Source organism: Falco peregrinus, chromosome 7, assembly GCF_023634155.1.
Source record: "Falco peregrinus isolate bFalPer1 chromosome 7, bFalPer1.pri, whole genome shotgun sequence".
NCBI lineage: Eukaryota > Metazoa > Chordata > Aves > Falconiformes > Falconidae > Falco > Falco peregrinus.
Genome location: NC_073727.1, coordinates 26,078,139 through 26,096,745, shown reverse-complemented (window position 1 = coordinate 26,096,745; position 18,607 = coordinate 26,078,139). Strand labels below are relative to the sequence as shown.

Genomic DNA, 18,607 nt, shown 5'->3' with positions numbered 1-18,607 from the left:
CTCCCCTCAAGTTCTTCATTCTCATCTGAAGTGATCTCTGAGAGCAGAGACAAAACTAGCTACAGGACAGTCTGAGGCCATCCTTGAAAGAACAGGGTAACAGAATACAGCTGAAAGAAGTCAGAGGTCTCATGGTCCATGGCAGATTCCTCAACAATGGGTGAGGAATCACAAAGGGTACCCCAAAGTAAACAAAAGGAACTATGACTTGTAGTTTTACTTAGGTGTCAGTGGAGAAAGAGGGAAGGAGGAGGAAAATGTTAATTATAAATTCAGAATTAAGGTTAAATAGGCCATCTGAGTTAATCTCTGTGCTATGGGAGGAAAACCACTTTAGTCTAGAATGAACAGTTCCCACCTGAATTTTTGTGGGTCAGCATTCCTCAGGATTAAATATGCCTTTCAAACATGCCTACAGTTTAACTAGAATCCCTCTGAAGGGCAAACAGACTTCTTTATCTTATATCTACCTTTTGGTTTTAACTTTTGCAGCTCTGTAGCTGCACCCTTCTTTAAAATTGCAGTCATAAGCAAAAAAAAAAAGAAATTAACTTTCTCACATCAAGCTTGAAAAGCACAATTTTTAAATAGTTTGGGGTTTAGATGACATTTTATTCAAGATTTGGAATATATTTCATCCAGATAGACTGTAGCATTTGCAAGACATGGATGAATAAAAGGGGAGGCTTTCATGACACCTTGTACTCTTTTTCACCAATGTACAGAAATACAATAATAACTGAAATGTTCCTTAGAAACACAAAGGAATAAAGCAATAAATTAGAAATAAAAGTGTCCCAGGGAAAACAGACTAATAAGTTAAGCATGCAGAGTATCCCCCAAAATAATTATTGCATTTCTTAAGTGCTAGAAAAATTTTACTAAAATTAGTTTGTAAAATGGGTTGCAACTTCATTTTAATATCAATCTATAAAAACAATGCTACTGTAATTCTCATTATTTCGTATTATTTTCACATGATGAATTATAGTATCTTCTAAACTGTAACTTTTCTGAATAGAAATGTTTGATGTTTCTATGCCTTTCATTAATAAAACTTTATCATTAATTGCTTCTATTAACAGGAAAAGCAGCCGGCATCGCTGATTTATGTATCACTCCCAAGGAGCTGCAGTATCGGCTGGGGGAGTTTGGACAGTACTGTCCCGTCAGCCTTGCAGAAAAAGGTGAATTGGTTGACTGCTCCGTAACGTCATCATTGCAGTTTGCTGCAGAATTTCAAGGACGCTATTACAAAATGGCTTCACAGGAAGAACTAGATGTAAGTGTCAAAAAGCAGGTCAGGAGGGGATTACAGGAAGAGGCAACATTTTTGCTTAGATTCTTTGATTCCATACAGAAACAAGCAATATGTAATCTGAATTAGGCTAAGTATTCAAGCTTTTGCTTGGTCTCCTTCTGCTATCAAATGTCTAGGCAGACAAAAAGCAGCAAGTCCGCTCAGCCCAAAGGTCCTCTTACAAATAGTCACAGATCTGTGTGATTTTTTTTTCATTTTAAAACAACCTCCTTTCTCCATCTCTTTTGGGTAGACAGTGGCTAATGATAGCAATGAATAGTGATGGATGGTGGGCAGATAGTGATGACTCCAACTGACAGTAAGTTGGAAAATAATTTACTTACTCAGGAGCAGCAGCAGCACCAGCACACTAAGAGAGGTGGTGTAGAAGAAACAAGTATCTAAATTGCGTGAGCCAGTCCTCTGGAGTTTGACTAACAGTCTTACAGTGCTTCTTTCACTATAAGAACATTTAATTTCTTTTTCTACAGAAATTCTTGAACAGACCAGAGGTTTATGTGCCACCACTGGCACCTCACCCTTTCCCACCCCCAGATATGCTACCAAAGAAACTGACTGCAGCAGAAGTGAAAGCCTTATTCCCTATAAGTGCTGAAATGAAGGGGCACTGTCCAGTCACTTACTTAGATGGAAAACAGAGGTACGTCACTGCAGTTTTCATAACCTGAATTACAGACTATGTATCCTATATTAACACATTAATAAGGAAATACTTTCAAAGAACTTTTTAATAATGTTCAGGGTTTGGACAGAAAAAGCATTGTGCCTGTGGCTTTAGAAATTGATGTAAAATCACCTTTTGATACATATGGCTACAGGTTCTACAAGGATCTGTGTTGGCTTACCATCTTTTGTGATGACAACTGTTTGGATATAGTTTGAGTTTTCTTTATCGTAAGCCTTCAGAATTTCAAACAAATCTCACAAAACCTTAGTAGATGCAAACCTAGCTATTATACGATTTTTATGAGATCCATAAAGCCCCACTGATTTCCTCAGTGTGCAGGAATTTTTCATCAAGTCAGAACCATAGTAAGTCAATTCTATGTTGTCCTTTCTTAATCTCCTGAACAGCTATGGCTGGCATTTCAACTCCAGGAGATCTAAAGAAGCGCTATAAAAGCCCCTTAATAAGCAGATTTTGAGGCAGAGACTCTCTCAGATTTTGAGCCTTGTAACTTCAGTCATGTGGTGGAAACTTGGATGATCCAATTGCTACCTTTTTGTAGTTCTATACTTGCTAAATTACCTGAAGGCTCCCAGAAGCTCATGAATTTGCACCACACAAATGATGTTTTACATTTCTTGTCAATTAAGTCTTTTTTGCTCTGTCTCTTCAGATATGAAGCTTTGGTGCCTGGCAACATTGAGTATGCAGCAAAATATCAAGATAAGGTGTATATTTTTGAAAGTGAAGAAAAACTTCTTAAGTTTATGAGGTAAATATACTAACTGCATTTAAATCTTTAATCTTGTCACAGTTTATACATCTTGAAAGTTCTTACTTTGTATCTGGTTAGGCTACCAGAGAAGTACTGGAATCTGAAGCTTCCACGTAAACTCCCTCCAGTAAAGGAGCCAATACCACTCACTGCACTCCCTTTGGCTGGATACCTTGAACAGGCCAGTTTTTGCTTTTCCATTTTAAAACACGATTTTGCAATGTATAGTATATCCCACTCAGTTTATTTCATTTTTAATGCAATGAGAGTCATGTGCTTATTAATGGGATTATATTTATTGAAAATTGTGTTCTTACAATTGAGAGCAATTTTTTTTAAAAGCTTTAAAATAACATATATTTGTAGCTTTAATGAAAAAAATACAAGACCATCAGAGGGGAATAATTAACTGCAGTGTTATATGATGGATTTTCTGAATTTTTTGTTTATTATATCTGGTGAGATTACATTTTGCTTTGATTTTTAGCACCAGGATAGACACAAACCTATCCAGAACCATTTAAGGATGGCTGGTTACATTTTGAGGCATGAATATGAAATGAAAAATGACTCATGGTCACTTCCCTTCCTATTTTATACTATTATGTTCTACAATTCACCAACTTAGGTATCATCCTATATTGTTAGATTTGCATGACGACAGGATCAGGCTTTGAGTATATTTTTGTTCAAGATTTCTGTAACAGTCTTCTAAAACTGTCTTCTTTCTTTAGGGAGTAGCAACTTCTCTAATAAAAGCTCTGAATGAAGTAGGCTGCTTAAAGCCAAAGGATCCATTCCTAAGTGTAAAAAAGACTGCTCTGCTGTTTGTTGCCTACCATTTAAAAGGTGATGTATAAAATAATATGCTATAAAAATAATTATATAAATGCAGTAAATCATCTGATATAACATTGACAACCAATCTATGTAGTTTTCTCATGTCCAACTTGGGAAAATACTATTATATCCTGATATAAGTACACACGGCCAAGTTTCTTGGAAAAGTGTAAAGACCAGGGAGGAAAATAAGGTTAATAGGATAGGTAGATAGGGAAGTGATCTCTCACAAATCCTAAGATTTTAATGACATTTTATCACCAACAACCTGATGGCCTTGAAAACATTTCCAACATGCATCGTTGGAGTTTTTAAACAGAAACTAAAATGTTGTCATTTAGGTGGTACTACATTTTAAACTAGTCATACACAACCTGAATTGCCTCAAAAATTGACTAATTTTCCTGTGATAAAAAGCTGAAATATTACCCGAGGAATGGTTTAGGTGCCTCAGTGCTTGCTTTTTTTCAACTGTATCAGGTGGTCAAATAAAACCTATTAAAAAACCTTGCCTTGCAGATAACCTGAAGACAACTTTCTGGTCATAGATATCTCCAAAACCACATCAGCCAAATATGTAAATGACAGGTCTAATTGTATTGAAAAACAGCTTAAGTGCACATAGAACATCTGTCACTTTTTTAAAAAAGCCCTTCTTTTGCATGGGCTCAGTACTGATACACTAAGTTATACAGTACAAAGTAATAGACATCCATGTAGATTGAATTAGATTTTAGCTCAGGGAAGTAAGATGTCGGCTTATTTGTGATATTATCTGGGAAGATCTGAATATTAATGTGATTCAGAGTATCAGCATGTTATTTTAAACTTTTTTATTTAATTGATAGTCCAATTGTCCAGCTATCTTTTCCTTAACAAAGATAAGCCATGCAAAATTAAAATCGGGTGGCCTGTATTCAGCCTACAAAATAGTGATAAAATAAAACGTCTCATGGAGCTACCAGAGGTTAGGACTACTACTTCATGAGGAAAGTTGCTCAAGCTTTGTCTCCTGTGTTCATATTTTCTATTTTTTAGAATTTTTGTTTGGTTGGTTTTTTTGCAGTCCAAGACAGCAGTTGCAGCTAATAACATTTAATAGTTTGCAATCAGCCTAAACAGTGCCAGCTTTTAGGATTTCAACAACCTAGTTTGCAGCTCTCCTGTAGCTTTTGTCTGGTTTCCAGTACTGCTGGAGATTTCTGGAGCAAGACTGCCACTTCTTCAACCCACCGGTTTTGCTTTTTATAAGCCAACCTATTCAGAATTTTCCCTTGCCTTGCCTTTTGTAAATTTTAAAATTTGGCTTAATTCTTTTAGATAATGGCTATCTCTCTCTCTCTTTTTTAAGTCCTTCACATCCTGTGTTTCCTCACGTAGTTTCCAGAGCCCTCCAGAATTTTCTTGGACTATGACAGTATTTGCTAGCACAGCTTTGTTATGGAAGACCACCGAACAGTGTAGGCACATGATAGGTCCCTGTGTAAATGTACATCTCTTAAGCCAGAAAACTGCTTTTATACTGTAGTTTGTTTCATCCACAAAGACCATTAGCACAGCTTTGCTAACACAACGATGTCCGCCCTAGGAATGCTTTGCTCATACATTGCATTGTTAAGTCATTATTAGCACTAGATGATGAACTGGAAAGGTTATGCAAGTACACAAATCTCATGCAGCGACAGTTTGACCATAGGAATCCAGGAAAACAAATCATATTCTTCTAACATTGGGTAGAACTGCTTCCAACTTGAAGATACAGCATTCCAGTACACTGAAAATTCTCCTTTGCAAATACAGTATTATTTACTATGGTGGGACTCTTCAGAGTAGTCATACCATCCTTGATCAAAAAGCTTGATCCAAGTACTTCATGTTGTGGTCCCCTGGAAATTTTTCACATCCTATCTCTGTCTGAAGTAAGACTTCCTTGTCTTCAACTTGTGTCAGGGACAAGAAACATCAGTTTCGTTGCTCCTGGAGCTTTTCTAATAATAGTGGATTGATTTCAGTATCCAAGAAGAGAAGGTACAGGTGATTAATCATAAATGTAGAGAGACTTACTCCTGGGGAAGGGGGAATAGTAGGAAACCGCACATTAGAGTGATTTACTGCCCTTGAAACTTGACTCCTGTAAGAGCTCTACGCACACCTGTGCTTGAGAACTGGCTGCTGGTAAATGTATTTGTCTACAATTTAAACTTGGTGGCCTTATGTATGTCTATATAGTACAGTTCTTTATGCTGTCCGCTATTTGTAATGAGATATGAAGTACCATCTGCAGGAAAAAAAATGGTTACAATTTGTCTTAAACCATTCCTTCCCTTTAACTCAGTATAACAGTTAAAATAATAAGGAACACTCTGAGGATCGGCACTCAATACTAACGTACACCAAAATACGGCTTAGGGCAGGGAGGTCAGAAAGAAAAGAAACACTACGGTCTTCATTGTAGTTTTTAGCCTCAACGTTTCTTTCCTCCTCTGAGCTATCTGGCAGCTCTTGCATTTTCAGGGGCAAAGCATTGATGTCACAGAACAGCTGTGCCCAGGTCGCAGCAACCCAGCACCAGCCACACTGTGCCTGGGCTATGCCCCTGCGGTGCCACCATGTCCCAGTTTGTCACCGCCTGGTATTGCCAGCCCCTCACGGGGAATTGGCATTCCCCAGGAATGGGAAGCTGATGGCAGCTGAGCGTATGCCTTATCTTCCTGACTGTCATGATGCTTTTGCAGCCAGGAAATTCTGAAATACCTGACTCGTTGCTTTGGCACCAGCTGGTACAGCTCACGGCCGTTCCACCCATACCAGGGATAAAACCATCAGGCGCAGGCCCGACCCCTTGTAAAAAAAAAAAAAAAAAAAAAGGGCTTAAGGTCATGCCACAAAGCGAAGAGCAGGCACTAACGTACCGCTTAATTCTTGCAGCGCACAACCCCCGGAGCACGGAGCCGGCGCGGCAGGCGTACCGCGGGGAGCTGGCGCGCTTCCTGCGGCGCTGCCGGCTCGTCCCCCGCCTGGGGACCGCCACGGCGGGACCCCCGGGCTCTGCAGAGCCAACAGCGCTTTCCCTGAAAGACGGCGGCCCTGGGCTGCCGGCTGTGCCCTCGCCGCTCACCTCCCCCCAAGCACAGCCAGGGGCGCCGCCAGCAGCCGCCCGGGAGCACCCCCGCAGCCACCGAACCTGAAGATTAAAACTTCTCATGCTGAGCCACGCCTCGCCTCGCGACTGCGGCCGCGCACGGGCCCGGGCACGCAGGAAGGCGGTGGGGCGGTGGGCGGGGCCGCGGGGGGGGGGGCGGGGCCGCGGGAGGGCGGGGCCGCGGGGGGCGGTGGGCGGGGCCGCGGGTCGCGGGGGGTAGGCGGGCGCCGCTGGCTGCGCCGTACGTCATGACGCAAGGCGTACCGCTGCACCCGGGCCGGAAGTGCGGCGGCGGTTGCGCAGAGGGGGCTGGCGGCGGAGCGGTGAGTGCTGGGCGCCGCTGGGAGACAGGCGCTGTACGTCCATCCCCCAGCACCCGGCCGCGGCGGGGCCCCGCGGGAGGGGAGGCACCCGCGCCGTGCCGGGGGAACCCGCGCCGGCTGTTCATGCGGGGCAGCGCCCGCTCCGCCCCGGCACGGCGGAGTTGGGCCGCGGGCGCCGCTCCCTCCGCCGCCACCGTCTCGCCCCACTGAAGGGGCGAGCGGCCTTCCCCGGGGGGGTGGCCAGAACCCGCGGGAGCGAGTTACGGGGCTTGGGGCTTAAGTGGGCTCTGGGGCGGGGAGGGTTGGCCCGGCGGGGCTTGCGCCGCCCCGCTCCCCCCGCGGTCCACAGCAGCCGAGCAGGCGGCCGAGCGGGGCCGGCAGGGCCGGGCCCTGTGCCTGGGGTCAGCCCCCGGGAGCTGAGTGTGGCTCACGGGCCCTTCCACAGGCCATCGGCAGGTGGGCCGGAGCCTGTCCGCGCCGCTGGCGCAGTGGGTGCCTTCCTCTTGTATACAGCCTTACCCTGGAATTGCTAGGGTTGGGGTTTTTTTCGGTACACGTGCTGGTTTGGATTTTGCAGTCAAAATACTAATTATGTCACCTCGTGATGGAATACCGAAGTCCTTCATGTGATCAAAACCCACAAATCACCTACTATGCTGAGACGCTGAGACACGTGTGGACATTGGAGTTGGCAGCAGGTCTTCAGGAGTTCTTGTAATGCACTGTAAGGCAGAGTTGGGTCCACCATGCAGCCATGCTTTAAGGGGCTTCAGCAACGTCACACTCACATCCTCCAGAAGTTAAAGCTCCCAGATAAAACTGTTTGGCTCCAGCATGAATTGTCCAGTAGCAGAGTGGGGCTAAACAAATCACTTGATGGCTGCCTCAGTAGCATTTAGGTATCACCTGTATGTAGTATAAGTTATTTCTTGCAGCATTCAATCAGGTGATTGGAACTGTTGTGCTCACTAAATACAAATACAAGTGTGTATTTGTATTTAATGTGACAGTTTTATAAATAGAGATGACATCTAGCCAATCTGTTTCACCTTTGGCTCAGCTGGTCCTCTTGAAGTGGACATTTTTGGTACATCTCTTCTATAGTAGTATTTGATGGATGATTCTGAAATTGCTGGGTTATTTGTTTCTTCGTTTTAATTTTTACATACTTAAAATTGAAGAAGCCTGATGCTAATAGCATGGTTGACCCAATTTTTAGAGCTCTTAAAAAAAGCTGCTGGTTTTCTGCTTTTGTTGCCCACCTCCATAGGCTGCAGCTTAGCAGGTAAGTGTTCCAAAAGAGAAGTTTTTGGAAACATAGAAGTGGGTAATGTGGGTAAGTGATGGCAGTGAAGTTCTGTCGATTACAGGATTTTGTAGTCTTGTCCCTGAATAATTTGAGATGCAGCATTTGCAATGATGAAGCTGCAGTTATCATTTTTTTTAATTGTTATTTGTTTCCGCTGTAGTGGGTTGACCCTGACTAGATGCTCCATCACTCCCCTCCTCAGCTGGACAGGGGAGAGAAAACAGAACAAAAGGCTCATGGGTCAAGATAAGGACAGGGAGATCACTCACCAATTGCCAACACGGGCAAAACAGACTTGACTTGGGGAAATTAGTTTAACTTATTATCATTCAAATAAGTGTAGGATAATGAGAAATCAACCCGAATCTTAAAACACCTTCCCCCCACCCCTCCCTTCTTCCTGGGTTCAGTTTCACTCCTGAATTCTCTGCCTCCTCCTCCCAAGTAGCACAGGGGGCCAGGGAGTTGTCTCCACTGCTTCTTCCCCCTCAGGGGGAGGACTTCTCACACTCTTCCTCCTACTCCAGCATGGGGTCCCTCCCACAGGAGACATTTTGCTCCAGACAAACTACTCCAACATGAGTCATTCCCACAGGCTACAGTTTTTCACAGACTGTTCCATCATGGTCCCCTTCCACAGGGCACAGTCCTTCAGGCACAGACTGCTCCAGTGTGGGTCCCCTGCAGGGTCACAGCTCCTGCCAGCAAACCTGCTCCAGCCTGGGCTTCTCTCTCCATGGGTCCACAGATCCTGCCAGGAGCCTGCTCCAGCACAGGCTTCCCATGGGGTCACAGCTTTCTTTGGGCATCCACCTGCTGCAGCATGGAGTCCTCCATGGGCTGCAGGTGGCTGTCTGCTCCAGCATTAACCTCCGTGGGCTGAGGGGTACAGCCTGTGTCACCATAGCCTTCTTTATGGGCTGCCGGAGAATCCAATGCCTGGAGCATCTTCTCCCCCTCCTTCACTGATCTTGGTGCCTGCTGAGTTGTTGCTCTCACATCCCCTCTCTCCCAGCTGCTGTTGCACAATAACTTTTTCCCCTTCTTAAATACAGTATCCCAGAGGCGCTGCCACCATCACTGATGGGCTTGACCTTGGCCAGCAGCAGGTCTGTCTTGGAGCTGGCTGGCATTGGCCCTGTCGGACATAGGGGAAGCTTCTAGCAGCGTCTCACAGAAGGCCCACCCCCGCTACCAAAACCTTGCCATTCAAACCCAATACACCATTTAGGAGCTGTGAACAAAGAGTTCTTTTTCTCCAGTTGTTGTAGTTGTGAAAGGGGTTTTCAGAAGGGGTGGCCATTTTTTTAGATGCTATACAGTTCACAGTACATCAGAGATAAAGTGAAATAATAGGCAGTAATTCTGATCTAAGAAGAAACCTTTTGGAACCATTCCTTAGGATTTAAAAACATTTTTTGAAGAAAGTCTGTCAGCATTGGTGTTGATTTTGTAAAGAAAGTTCGGGGGCTTCAGAATTGCTTCAGTAATTGTTGAACTCTGTTGACGGGTAAAGCAAATTATATTTGGTGTCTTATAATGCAGACTTCTAAAATACTTCTTTATTGAAGTTATTCTGTTCTTGTAGGCACATCCTTTCACATTTGCAATTAAAATGGCAGAAATGGCTCCTGATGCTTCCGAGAAACTGGTTGTCATCCACTCCAAAGCTCACAAAGATACCATTCTAGCTAATTTTGAGGAACAAAGGAAAAAGAATTTTCTTTGTGACATTACTCTAATAGTGGAGAATGTGCAGTTCAGAGCCCATAAAGCTTTGCTTGCTGCCAGCAGTGAGTACTTCTCAATGATGTTTGTGGATGAGGGTGAAATAGGCCAATCAATTTACATGTTGGAGGGAATGGTTGCAGACACCTTTGGAGCACTGTTGGAATTTATCTACACTGGTTGCCTCCGCGCCAGTGAAAAAAGCACAGAACAAATTCTGGCTACTGCACAGCTGCTGAAAGTGACTGACCTGGTGTGGGCCTGTACAGACTACCAGGCCAGCCGTAGCCCAAGTAATGTGTTACCAGCTCCATCTAACAGTGGAGCCTCTGTAGCTGTTATTGGAAGCGACAAGAAGAATGGAGATCCACCAAAGCGAAAACGAGGGCGACCAAGGAAAGTCAGGAATGTCCAAGAGGAAGAATCAGGAGCAAATTCTGCCGAAGATGTGCAGCTGAGAGAGAACAACTCCATGCAAAATAAGCAAAATTTTATGAAAAGAGACAGTGCACCAGAAGAAACAGTTGCCAGCGAACAGGCTCCAGTTGGGAAAGATGCAGAAGAAAATGAACCTGCTTGTGGCTCAGAAGCTGCCGTCAGTCTCTCAGCTGAGAAAGATGAAAATTATGATCCCAAATCTGAAGGAATACAGAGCACTCAGAGCCGTTACAGCAAACGTAGGATAAGGAGATCAATCAAACTCAAAGACTATAAACTTCTTGGTGATGAGGATGAAAAAGGACTGGCAAAGAGAACTGATGGAAAAAGAAAACGTGCAGGTTCTGAAGCTCGCTGTAAAGACTGTGGCAAAGTATTTAAATATAATCACTTCTTAGCTATTCATCAGCGAAGTCATACAGGTAGGCATTGAGAGACTTCTCTTTTGGGTTAGGGTTTAGTGGCTTGTTGCTAAATGTGAGCTAGTTGTTGAAATCTGGGCTGTAGTCTACAGCAAGAACCAAAACAGCATGCTGATCCGTATTACGGTGTGTCTCCTGTGTTCGCTGTTCTGTTCTTGTTGGCAGATCTCATAGCCTTTATGTCTTACATTGATTGCAGTTTAGTTAATCATTTCAATATCTAAACATTGAATTATATGGTAATAGTTAAAGAATTCTTTTAATGCTATGTGAAGCTTGTCTCTTAATTCTCCTTATCGCTACTCAAAAGTGATCTTTTAGTAGCCTCAACATTGCAGTGCATCTCACTATTAGCTCAGAATATCTAGTGAGAAATAATGTATGTGTGCTTAAAAAATGTCATCTTTTGCTTTTAGGGGAGCGTCCTTTTAAGTGCAGTGAGTGTGGCAAAGGCTTTTCCCAGAAGCATTCTCTTCAAGTCCACGAGCGGATGCACACCGGAGAGCGGCCATACACGTGCACCGTCTGCAATAAGGCTCTGACAACAAAGCATTCTCTTCTGGAGCATATGAGCCTACATACAGGTAAATGTTTAAAGGCAATTTGTAACCTCTTTCCTCCAAGAATTTGCCTTTTTGAAAAAAAGGTATTTCTGCTGTCTTGTGTGTGCTGGTTTATTTGTTAGTTTGTTTCCATGTACTTGCTTTGGATGTGGCTTACATTTTAATAAGTGATTTTCTTTACAGGGCAGAAGGCTTTTACATGTGATCAGTGTGGGAAATACTTCAGCCAAAAGAGACAGCTCAAGAGCCACTATCGAGTACACACAGGTATCGCAGATCTGAGTTGAAGAGCTCACTTACAGTCCACGCTGATTTGTCCTCCTAAAGATTGACTAAGCCTGAAAATTCTTCATTGACGTATTTAGTCTCTGCTACCCTGATGTGTGGTATCTTGCTATAACAGTGGATAGGGTGAAAAAGACAAAATGGTGTATAATAAATGGAATGTTTAGAAAAATAGTTAATTGAGACAGACTCTTATGATGATTGGAAATCAGTTACTCTGTATTCGATATACAACTTGATTATTTTAGCCCCCACTGTCTGTGTTAAATAGAAGCTAGGAATTGTATAAGCGATTGTCTGCTGCCTGTTGTGCAAATTGCCTTGTAGTTTCCCACTACTTTGAAGTAGTAATGGCAAGCAACCTTTAAGAAGTGTCCTCCTGACTTCTTGAGTAGGATGGAGATTAAGCTACACACACAGGAAGTGGTGGGAAAACCCCAGAATTTACAAAGCTTCAAGAGAAGGTGTGTTTTGGGGGGAGCAGGTGACAGTCCGCTCTTTTCCTATGGTAATGTTAAATAGAGAAATAGGAGTGCAGCAGTTAAGATGGGGAGAAGGCAGTGAATCACTTTTTGTTTTATCTCTATATTATATCAAAGTGGTTATTTTACAGGAAAGTGCTTTAACAAAGATCACTGAAGAGATACAGGGGATCACTTATGCACTGACACTTTTTTTATTATTGCGACAAGGCCGTTCACTGCCGGAATGTAACCAGTGTCGTCGCAAATTCATGGATGCAGCTCAGTTAAAGAAACATCTAAGAACACATACAGGTAATACTGTCCAGCATGGTTTATGTTTTGGGTTTTTTTCTTGAAGTAACAGACAAAATGTTAGGCAAATGATACTTGCCTCTGTGGGATGAACTTCTGCTCTGCTTGAACATAATGATGCCTGTGTAGATAAGAAGGAGATTTGACATTAGAATCATAGGTGTGCGAAAAAGCTTGTATTACAACAGCGCAGAAGCAGTGCCTGTTACAGGAAGAGGATTTTTTCCCCATTCTTGTAAAGCCTGCTGCAGAAAATAGCTGTTAGCTCTCCTGTGACAGAATCCTGCACTAGGAACTCAGTTTATCAGGAGAGTCACGTGTGGCATATATGGAGCATGAAGTGAGCTAACTAGTAACAGAAAGTGTATTCCCTAAATGAGTTGGGCACCCATGCCTGTGAGGGATGGGTGCTAATGAAAATTGCTGCTGACCGGAAAAATAATTGTTTCCATTTTACCTTTTTATTGCAGTGTAATAAACCAGATGTTAGCAGGAGATGGGCTGAGAGGGTGATTTAATGTAAATGCGTCAGAGGGTGTTTTAAGAGATTTAGAGGGTGAGGTGATACTTGAATGGCTAGATAACAGAAGTAAAAAGGTTGATCTCTCCTCTTGCGATAACGAAGTGTAAGCTTCTTAAAATAGTTCTCTTTGAAGGGTAAGTTCATAAGATGATGTATGAATAATTATTTCTTTTAGAATTGCTATAAGTATTGGCAATTGTTTCTTCCCAAAATCAAGTTATTCTTAAGCATGTTGTCTGCAGTTGTAATAAAGTATGTACAAGATTGAGTTATGTATCTCATTCATTTCCTTCTCTTTCTCAGTGAAAATAACACAGCTTTAAATTCCCTGGGATATGAGGAGGCCAGAACTTAGACTTCTGGGAGTTTTTTGTGTATCCAGAATAGTGTTACCTTGGATACTTAAAATACTGCATTTTCTATTTAGGAGAACATGTTGGTTTTTGACACAGGACAATTTTGCTGTTAGAGCTCTATAAATGTAGTGGGAAATGAGTTTGGGGGTGGGAAATTAGAAGGGGAGGTGTACTAAGTAGCAAGGTAAGTTGCAAAAATAGATGAACTAAGATAAGTTCTAGCAGAAACTGGCTTGCAATGTATTTTGCTTCCAGAAAGACAGGTCAGATACCAGTATTAATGATGCAGAAGTAACAATTGAGCTGTCCCATCTCAAAAGCAGGAAGTAAAATTCTAAGGAGCTGAGGAGACAGGTGTTAACACTGATGTGACTGTTCTGCTTTGGCAGAAGTTTTGTAACACTGTGTCATAAGAATACAGTCTACTTAGGAAGTTACTCCTGTTTTCAGTAGGAGGCTGGGACTAGATGACTAGAGGTCCCTCCTGGCAGATGTTCTTGTTCTCTCATCCTTTACCCCTGCCCTCCAAAGCCATATGAAAGCTGGTAAGCGTTGCAGTGCTATGCTAAATGTGAAGCTTCCTTGGAAATGGCTGCTGCCCCATCCTCAGTTTCAGTGTGCTTTGATGGTGTGAATTACCACAGTGATGATCTGGATTCTCATGTCTAGTGTCTTAAATAAGCTCGATGCAGCAAGAATATATGATGGTGTGAGTTAGGATTTGCTTTGGTTGGGTACTGTCCTGTTTCTTGTGAACCTTTTTGTTACTTAATTTTGTTCTTCTGCTTCTACTCAGTTAGGCACAAGAATTCCAAATGCAGTAAAACAAACAAAAACCAAACCAAACCAAAAAACCAAACCCACAATTTATTCAGTCCACCATAATTTAATTTTTCTGACTGGTGTTTCCAGGGTATCACAGGCCTAGGATGGTGGAGCCTTATTGGAAGCCAGCCAGCTTAAGATAATGGATTGACTTTTTGGTTTTGGAAATGCAGGCCCACTCATCTGCAGGGTGTTGCATGTGAGCCTGGTATTAATGCCTACTAGTTCAGGGTCAGCCTTTTTCAAACCTGTTTCACATGGAACACCTGCATCTGTGTCATAGGTACGTTTTTTTGTTGCTCTGAGGGCTCAAATCACCTAATTCTTTATCTTCAAAGGGGAGAAGCACCAGAGACCTCTGTTTAAGATACTACACTCACATTTAACTTAGTGAGTTCATTCGGTTTCAGGTATCTGTCCTGACCCATGGCAGAAGTGTGAGGATTTGACAGTACACACTTGATACTGTGTATGGTAAAATATAAAATGTTTTTTAATACTCTGATGGGAAGTGCTATATAAAAAATGATGTCAAATTTCTTTTTGTTAGGTGAGAAGCCCTTCACTTGTGAAATTTGTGGCAAATCTTTTACAGCTAAAAGTTCTCTTCAGACTCACATTAGAATTCACAGGTAGAGTATGTCTAATTTTCATTATGTTCTTTAAAAATGTAACTTCTAATCTGATACCTGTATGTAGTGCTTGTTCAATGTAGGATGGTCAGGGCTTGTTTGCATTTTGGATGGATGGTTAAAGACTAAATCTTACTCTATTTAAAGAAGTAATTGGTAGTGGAAAGTACTGCACCAGTTAAACACTGGTGTGCCAAGGCATTGTAAGATTCTTCTTTGGTGTCTAATGACATTGTACTGACTGCTTTATTATTTATCTGAAAATTTTACAGTGAACTTTGTTTGACAGCAGAACGGTAGCCAAGGTGTAACAAAGTTACGGGCGCATTGTCCTGTTTCCCTGTAGTCTATCATGTCTCTTTAATAGCATTAGTTATCTTTTACCCCTGTCAGTGTGATGTATTGCATAAGGGCATGTCAGATTTTAAATTGTTGGAAAATTGTTGTGGGCCTTATGTAAAATAAAGCATTTCTAGTAACATTTCTCATCCCTTTGAGTCAGGCAGTAAGTTAGGATTTGGACACTTCTTTTTGTTTTAAAGCCCACACTGTTAATAAATGTTCTTAAAATGCTCATTCCTTCCAGTCCAGAGTAAATTGTTACATTTTTGTCAAGGTCTGGCAGCACAGAGTTTGTACCTCTGGTATTACGATGGGAGGGCAGTTATGTTATCTCTGTAGCTCTTGAGTATGTACTAATGAAAGTGTTGCACAGTTCGTGAAGTCAACTAGGACAAAATAATTAGGAAGTCAAATAGAGACGGTTTTTAATGTTTACTATTCTTAAGTGCTTATGATTTAGCAAAACAAAATAATAAGTTTTATATTTTATAATAAGTTGCAGAAAGCAGCACTGTCAAAGTGAATATTTTAATGAGCTAAAATACCTTCCTTTGCAGAGGAGAAAAGCCGTATTCTTGTGGTATATGTGGAAAATCCTTCTCTGATTCCAGTGCAAAGAGAAGACACTGTATCTTACACACAGGCAAAAAGCCTTTCTCCTGCCCAGAATGTAGTTTGCAGTTTGCTCGTCTGGACAACCTGAAGTCTCATTTGAAAATTCATAGCAAGGAAAAGCAGTTTCAGGAAGCCAGTGCTGCCCCAGGCCCCAACACTAATTCAGAAGAAGTGAGAAACATTCTCCAGCTGCAGCAGTATCAACTTGCCACCTCTGGAGGGCAGGAAATTCAGCTCCTGGTTACAGATGCAGTACACAATATAAACTTCATGCCTGGTCATAATCAAGGCATTAGTATTGTTACTGCAGAAAGTGCCCCAGCTATGACCACAGAGCAGGCTGCGAACCTGACGCTGCTTGCTCAGCCACCGCAGCAGCTGCAAAACTTGTTGCTTTCAGCTCAGCAGGAGCAAGCGGAACAAATGCAAAGTATCAATATGATTGCGAACCAAATAGAGACTGCCCAGCCTGAACAAATGCATGTCATCACTCTTTCCAAGGAAGCGCTAGAACACCTCCATGCTCATCAAGGACAAAATGAAGAAATCCACTTAGCAGGATCTTCCCATCCAGCTCAGCAGGTGCAGCTGACTCAGGAATCAAGTCAACAGTCTCACTCTAGCCAAGATACAGTTCCTTCCCATCAAATCAGTGAAGAACAGAATCAAAGTGTACCTGTTTCTGAATCCCGTCAGCAGTCTCTGTCAGTAAATGAGTCATCTCATGAGCACCCTATTCAAGGACAGGCTTTCTGAAATGCTTGTCATCAGAGGACTAGGCTATAGCATGCTTCTCATCCAAGCAGTGATTATGTGTCTTGCGCTTTCTTTTCTGCAGCATGATCTGTCTGATGATGCATTTCTTGGTGATTTTGATGGGTGACTTTCTGTTTTCTTAACCTTATTTATTTTAGACTTTTTTTCTTTTTCCAGATTGGTATTTCTGTACCACTTAGTCCATACCTCACAAGCGATTAGTGTGGGGTTTTGTGCCTCATACACGTCCATGCCTACTGAGGAGATGTTTGGCCCCTTGTTTGCATTTCTGCGTGACGCTCCAGAGAAGTGTACCTTGCTGGTAGAAGAACACCATTTAAAGATGTCTGTTGATGAGAAAATACGACTTCTCTGATGAAGTCGTTATCAGAACTACTGTCAAGCTTAAGATAACCAGTACTTTTTGCAAAGCTAACACCATATGTCTTATGTTTAACGAGCTTTCTCTCTGCAGGTTAATGTATAGTTTTCGATGTGATCATTCCCTGAAGTGCATTTTGATTTATTGACTACCAAATGTGTTTGGTTTGGGTTTAAATCGTTGCAGCCTTTGACTGGCCCTGGATTACCCCTTCTGTTTACTGTATGCCGTACAAGTTTTGCTCCTCAGAAAATTGCACTTAAATAGTGAAAATGAGATGTGATGGTTACACTGGACAAACAACAAGCCCAGATTCTGCTCTGTTAGTTCTACCACTCACTCTCTGTGTGACTGTGGGCAAGGTAGTTGACCACTGTGCCTTATTTCATCATCTAGTAAGTGGAGATAGCGTTCACACACTGCCAAGCACTTTGAAGAGCTCTTGATGTTGAAGGCACTGTCTATTGAAGTGCAAAATTCTCTTCCTGACAGGTTTCTGTCTAAGCTTAGGAGCCAGTGTATATTTAAAGTGTTATTTTTTGTACTTTTGAGAGCAGAATGTAATGTTACTTTTAATATATGTTAAAGCTGGTCATTGTTTTTGTGGGGACATGAACGATGAATAGAATCACTTCAGAGCATAATGAGCTATATAAATAGGGCATATGGCGTTAAAGTTGTACAGCTATTTTTCGCTGACTAGATTAGATGTGTACAGATTGTTTTTAATGACTGACTGACTGCTAACAAAAAAGATTTGACATCTTAATAAAATGCCATGCTAGAATACATGCTTCTCACATAGTGTGCTAGTGTGTTAAAATCCAGTTAAAATGCCAGTGGTGCTTAAAACAACATGCTCAGTCATCACTTCAGTTTTAAAATGTCACACTTGGGATTTGCATTGGTGTTTTATGTTTTAACAAATGAAAAATATAAAGATTAAGGTGAATTTAAAAGCAGAACAAAAGATCTTTGTGCGTGCTTGGCTTATGTGGCTGCTTAGAGAGAGTCAGTGGTGTAAAAGCCCAGCGCATAGAGTGATAGACTAATTTCAGGTGGAAGGGCCTTCCAGAGGCCATCTGGTCCATCACCTTCCTCAGAGGAGGTGTGCCTAGATCGTGTTGCTGTTGTCTGGTTTGAGTTTTGAACACTTCGAGGGGTGGAGATCCACAGCCTTTCTAGGCCACCAGTCCCAGTGTTTGACCATATTTGCACTGAAAAAAAATTTCCTATATTTAACTGGAATTTCCCATGTTGCGGTTGGTGTCCACTGCCTCTTGTCCTACTGCTGTGCTTCCAAGAAGTCTCTTCTCTACACCCTCCCACTAGCTGTAGTAAGGTCTTCTTACTACATACCTTACATCTTACATAAGTAAGATGGCAGTAAGGTCTTCTCAATGCCTTCTACTCTTAAGGCCTGAACAAACCCAGCTCTCTCAGCCTTTTCCATCTTGTGCTCCAGCTCTTTAATCACCTTGGTGGAATTCTGCTGCCCTCAGTCCAGTATGTCAACGTCTGTCTTGTTCTGGGGAACCCAAATTCTGGATGACATTCCTCCTTCAGGTCCAGATGACTCAGCCGGCT

General features: G+C 42.3%; 2 protein-coding genes and 1 long non-coding RNA gene across 8 annotated transcripts in view; 2 read left to right on the top strand and 1 right to left on the bottom strand.

Moving 5' to 3' along the window:
- The window catches only part of AK9 (adenylate kinase 9), a 76,647-nt gene extending 69,800 nt beyond the window's left edge, over nucleotides 1-6,847 (top strand). Inside the window, exons 31-36 of the mRNA XM_055811190.1 lie at nucleotides 1,086-1,282; nucleotides 1,792-1,961; nucleotides 2,662-2,760; nucleotides 2,842-2,944; nucleotides 3,498-3,612; nucleotides 6,532-6,847. Coding sequence (XP_055667165.1) covers nucleotides 1,086-1,282; nucleotides 1,792-1,961; nucleotides 2,662-2,760; nucleotides 2,842-2,944; nucleotides 3,498-3,612; nucleotides 6,532-6,791 — 944 coding nt within the window. The 3' untranslated portion in view covers nucleotides 6,792-6,847. The remainder of the gene's footprint in view (nucleotides 1-1,085; nucleotides 1,283-1,791; nucleotides 1,962-2,661; nucleotides 2,761-2,841; nucleotides 2,945-3,497; nucleotides 3,613-6,531) is intronic.
- Nucleotides 4,133-6,831, bottom strand: LOC129784932 (uncharacterized). The gene is made up of 3 exons (XR_008748223.1): nucleotides 6,722-6,831; nucleotides 6,358-6,444; nucleotides 4,133-5,669 (listed from the first exon to the last, which is right to left on the bottom strand). It is a non-coding gene; the product is annotated as an uncharacterized LOC129784932 (long non-coding RNA).
- Nucleotides 6,848-7,008: 161 nt separating the features above from the next.
- Nucleotides 7,009-17,811, top strand: ZBTB24 (zinc finger and BTB domain containing 24). 6 transcript variants are annotated; one of them, XM_055809698.1, is made up of 9 exons: nucleotides 7,035-7,068; nucleotides 7,687-8,353; nucleotides 9,966-10,965; nucleotides 11,382-11,549; nucleotides 11,712-11,795; nucleotides 12,506-12,589; nucleotides 14,844-14,925; nucleotides 15,825-16,586; nucleotides 16,816-17,811. In XM_055809698.1, the coding sequence occupies exons 3-9, from the start codon at nucleotides 9,993-9,995 to the stop codon at nucleotides 17,012-17,014; spliced, it is 2,352 nt and encodes a 783-aa protein (XP_055665673.1). In that variant the 5' UTR covers nucleotides 7,035-7,068; nucleotides 7,687-8,353; nucleotides 9,966-9,992; the 3' UTR covers nucleotides 17,015-17,811. The 6 variants fall into 6 exon arrangements, 3 of the variants coding, with proteins under 3 accessions (XP_055665672.1, XP_055665673.1, XP_055665671.1); XM_055809697.1 differs by lacking the exon at nucleotides 7,687-8,353 and having other exon boundaries at nucleotides 7,009-7,068; XM_055809696.1 differs by lacking the exon at nucleotides 7,035-7,068 and having other exon boundaries at nucleotides 7,385-8,353.
- Nucleotides 17,812-18,607: the final 796 nt, after the last annotated feature.

What these genes read in the sequence shown, in the direction of transcription:
- ZBTB24 (XM_055809697.1), top strand. Translation starts at nt 9,993, where the DNA reads ATGGCAGAAATGGCTCCTGATGCTTCCGAGAAACTGGTTGTCATCCAC. An exon ending in GCATATGAGCCTACATACAG is followed by an intron (nt 11,550 to 11,711) that starts GTAAATGTTTAA and finishes TTTTCTTTACAG; the next exon opens with GGCAGAAGGCTTTTACATGT. An exon ending in ACTCACATTAGAATTCACAG is followed by an intron (nt 14,926 to 15,824) that starts GTAGAGTATGTC and finishes CTTCCTTTGCAG; the next exon opens with AGGAGAAAAGCCGTATTCTT.